This window comes from Artemia sp. Qi Xiang Cuo, chromosome 11 (assembly GCF_049724085.1).
Source record: "Artemia sp. Qi Xiang Cuo chromosome 11, ASM4972408v1, whole genome shotgun sequence".
In the NCBI taxonomy this organism is placed as follows: domain Eukaryota; kingdom Metazoa; phylum Arthropoda; class Branchiopoda; order Anostraca; family Artemiidae; genus Artemia; species Artemia sp. Qi Xiang Cuo.
In genome coordinates this window covers 61,885,276-61,889,777 of record NC_142804.1, presented here as the reverse complement: position 1 = coordinate 61,889,777, position 4,502 = coordinate 61,885,276, and the positions used below count along the sequence as shown (strand labels likewise).

At 36.7% G+C, this 4,502-nt stretch overlaps 1 protein-coding gene across 1 annotated transcript; it reads left to right on the top strand.

The window, feature by feature from the left end:
- Positions 1 to 247: 247 nt before the first annotated feature.
- Positions 248 to 3,424, top strand: LOC148947215 (uncharacterized). The gene is made up of 2 exons (XM_089096537.1): positions 248 to 365; positions 3,056 to 3,424. Exons 1-2 carry the CDS (start codon positions 324 to 326, stop codon positions 3,422 to 3,424), a joined length of 411 nt encoding a protein of 136 aa, XP_088952663.1. The 5' UTR covers positions 248 to 323.
- The last annotated feature ends 1,078 nt before the right edge of the window (positions 3,425 to 4,502 follow it).

Genomic DNA, 4,502 nt, shown 5'->3' with positions numbered 1-4,502 from the left:
ATTTGTAAGTCAATAATATGAACTGCGAAAAATTCACCAAGTTTACTCCCCAGAATAGTAGCATGGTATATATGCGGACTTGTAATATTTGATTTTAGTCACTTGGGTCATGCCAGATATTTAATGATTAAACCCACATTGCAGAGGAGAACTGTCTTAATCTTTAAATAAATGTTGTTTTTTTTTTGGAAAAAATGCTGAACAAAACAAGGACTGATGACTAAAATTTCAGGGAATCTGGTATAGACCTTATTCGTTTTTCCCCCTGAATTGCAACACTGCGCGAAAATCGGCCATATTGTTTGAAGGTTTGCTGTGCAAACATGGAACTTATCATGGAATTTCCTGAAATTCAGAAGGCACTGGTGATTTAATTTTGTTGATAATCTTGTTAATAGCAAGGCTGCACATCACCTGCATTCTGGATTGATTTTTCCTGAGCTTGGGTAGTAGGTTTAGCATGTACTAGGCTAAATCTTTGCCCAGCCAATCATTGACTCCAACTTGAAAATTACAAAATTTAGGTGAAGAACAAGTCAAAGAAGTAAAAAACACTGATAAATAAAGATTTAACATAGACTATAAAATAATCCCAATATGTGTAGGAACTGAGAACTTAATTTTGCTTCTTTTTTTTTGAACAATTTGATCAATGGAAATTAACATTGTGACTCAGTACAAAAAATACTTAGGCTAGATTCTGCAACAAAGGTAATGATAATTGGATGGCTGTGGGGTCAATGTCCTTTTAAGTAGTCCTCTATGTCTAGACAGTTTAATATTTTGTGCTCCAACTGTACAAGCATAGTGTTTTAATATTTTGTTAAATTTTTCCATTTTTGGACTATTGAGATAGCTAAGTAATAGAAGTATATCTCCATTTAGAATTTCAAGCTGATTCCAAATATAATAATCATTAACTAATAGTTTGCCGCAAAGGATCAATTTTATAAATTTAGTTCAAGGATATTGTCAGTTTGTTTTCTTGCTTATTTGCCAGCAGATAAAATAATTGGATGGTCTGAAATGGTATTTTCTGGTGCAAAGTGCTGGAAAATTTTCAAAATTCCTATTAAAATGTGTATTTTTTTCATTTGCATCTCAGATTTCTTGTTGCCTCCAATCACCCTCCATATTTTATGGAGGGTGATTGGTGAGTTAATTTTGTTGATAATCTTGTTAATAGCAAGGCTGTACACCACCTGCATTCTGGATTGATTTTTCCTGAGCTTGGGTAGTAGGTTTAGCCTGTACTAGGCTATATCTTTGCCCAGACAATCATGGACTCCAACTTGAAAATTACAAACATTTATTTTGGTGCCAAAAAAGGCAAAAAAGTTAACAAAAGTGACACAGAAAGATCCGCCCTAGTCTACAATAATTTTAACATGTTTATGACCTAAGAACCTGGGTTGACTTTCCAGTTTTTAAGGAAAATTTGACCCTTAGAAATTAACATTGATGGTTTTGATGATGATTTGATGGTTTTGGGGTCTGTGCCCTTCTAGAAATTCCTCTCTGTCCAGCCAGGTTAATATTTTGTGTTCCAACTACACAGGCATCATGTGGTAACATTTTGGTAAATTTTTCCATTCATGGAATATTGAGATAGCTAAGAAATAGACCTACATCTCCATTTAGAATTTAATGCTGAATCGAAATATAATAATCATTAACTAATAGTTTGCCGCAAAGGATCAAATTTTATAAATTTAGTTCAAGGATATTGTCAGTTTGTTTCCTTGCTTATTTGCCAGCAGATAAAATAATTGGATGGTCTGAAATGGTATTTTCTGGTGCAAAGTGCTGGAAAATTTTCAAACTTCCTACTAAAATGTGTTTTCTTTTTCATTTGCATCTCAGATTTCTTTGTAGGAAAGCAAATAATTTTAAAATAAATATTATGCCCCCTCCTTGGTGCTGCCCCTGACTATGGCCCTGGGCCTTTCTCGTAAAAATAACGAGAGTTAGAATATATGAATACAAAAAAAATGATTTACTTATAGAAGATAAGCTATTTAGAATTGATTTTTAAACTTAATTCCAATTAATTATTAAATTAATCAAGTTCATTTTATTTAATTAATTAAATATGAACTTAAATTTTATTAATCGATTACAAGAATCGATTTTTGTTCCATGAACATATTGGATCTAAGGAAAAGTACACGTGAGTTTTGCAGAGTAAGCACATATTAATGAAAATTTCAGTTATGTTTGTGTTGGGACTGAGACTTTATGAGTTGACCTAGCTGAGACGGGTGCCAGTTGAGATTTTGAGGAGCTCAGGATCCCCTTCCCTCAGTTTCTGTCCCTAGAACAGACTCAAAATATGTTTTTTGGAAGCATTTATTAACTTTGGAGGGTTCCAGGGGAAACCGTTAGCGCCCCCACCTCTCAGTGCCGAGGGCAGCTGCCCCCTTTGCCCCCCTAGTTCTGGCCCTGGTTTTGGTCAGCTATCAGGGAGATTTAAGTCCATTCCCAGTAATTCAGCACATGGTAATAGTCCTCTTCCTCTCCTGAAAATGGACCTTGATCCTAATCTGTTTTTCTCCTGCATTTCCTTCAGCAGCAGGATAGCTTCATTTTTTATAACTTGTCCTCAGGCTACACCAAACACAAGAGTATAAATTTGTATTTTTAGCACTCTGGCCTCCAGTGCCTGATCTCAGATCTCCAAAAAAAAGTTTGCTGTATGTCTGTCACAAAAAAGTATCTCAGAGTTCCTAAAAACATAATTTAAAGTAGTGGCATGTTTAGGGGGGACCAGGGGCCTGGCCCCCCTGAAATTTCCCAATATTGTAAATACAATTTCAATCCTTTTTAATTTTTTTTATTAGTCTGGAGCGGGGGCTCCCCCCCCCCTCAACCACTGGGTTAAAGCCTACCCTCGGCGGTTTAAGATGACACACCCCTCCGCCATGGGTGAATTCATTTAATAAAACAACAAAATACACAAAAATCCAAAGTTTAACTGGTTAGGCCTAGGCCTATGTCTATTTGAAGAACAAATCAGTACAAAATTTGTCAACTCTAATTTTCTCATATTTTTTAGGGCCAGTGGTGCAGAAATCTTGATATTGTCCCACTTATCTCAGACAATTTTATTGAAGATTATTACAAAGCTTCAAATTCAGCCAGCCAGCAACTCAAGAGAAGCTACAGCTTTTTGGTGGAGCAATATATTGACCTGGAAACCATGCATATTTTAGAAGTGGAAGGACTTTTTGGAAATAAAGGGTTAGTGATAAAAGGGAGTTGCTATCGCAGTTTTAAAAAGAGGGACAGGCCACATTCAATCAAAGTCTATCTTTCATGTGACACTCAGATTATCAACAGTGCTTGTTCATGCGTCGCTGGAAGTGTTGTTTGCAATCACCTGGTGTCGCTCTTGAAAATTATCAGTTTGATGCAAAGTCTGTAGTACAAATAAATCCCTGCCTCCCTGAGCCGCATCAAGATGCCTCAACAGTGGAATTACATGAGAAAGTGGGATCTTGAGCCACCAAAGGTGATGGACATTGACATTCGCCCAGTTCGGGAAGGAGGACTGTCAACTCCAAAAACAGTGCAGCTGTATGACCCGCGGGTCAGTAAAGATGATTGTCTCAGTCTGAGATTGCGAGTTGTGCAACTTAGGTAGTCCCTTCACCCAGCTGTATATGCATGTTCATGTAGTAAAGATGTTCTGTTAAATACTCTGTGTTTTTTTTCTTTAATTTTTGTTTTTAAATGTAAATCTGATTCACTACAAAAATTATATCTTAATCTGAGAAACAAAATATGCTGTTCAAAAATTATATTTTAAAATGGAAGATGTATATGGACTTAGGATCCTGAGATGGCTCTCATGTGAATATTTCGATGATGAGAAAACCATTTTTCTTTGCATTTCTCTGCTCTTCCTTTAGGCAGCTTTCTGGGCTTTGAACTGGGGAATGCAGTAGTTGAACTGTTCCATGCGTGAAGCATGCTGTGAGTTGCTGTTTTGACTTGCATCTCAGAAGTTTTGCTTCAGGACTACCAGGACACATGCCAAGGAATAAGACAACAGATAACAAGTTTCAATAAAGAACAAGGGGTTGTCATACAAGTTTATCTATGGTTTTACATGGCTTTCAGGGGTGCAGCGGACTGAAGCGTAGAGTAGGGGGGGGGATAGGGGTGATCACCCTCCTTCTGAAATCTGGTAAAGTTTGTCATAAATGCCATAAAATTGGAAATTTTCACAGTCCAAAGGGGGCATCAGCGTTCTTGTAATGCCTTAAATTGCTTATTCCAGACTGTTCGAACACCCTGGAACTTATCATCAGTTGCGTAACTAAGGATGGGTTGGTGCATTGCACCAGAGGAATTTTTCTTTTATTGGTTTTGTAATAGAGACTTGAAAATGCATTTTCAACAGAAAAACTAAGCTATTTGGCACTGACAGTACAATTCATTAGCAATCTACACCATCCAATGGTCATCAAAAGAGTATAGTTGGCACAGAAGATTAGGTC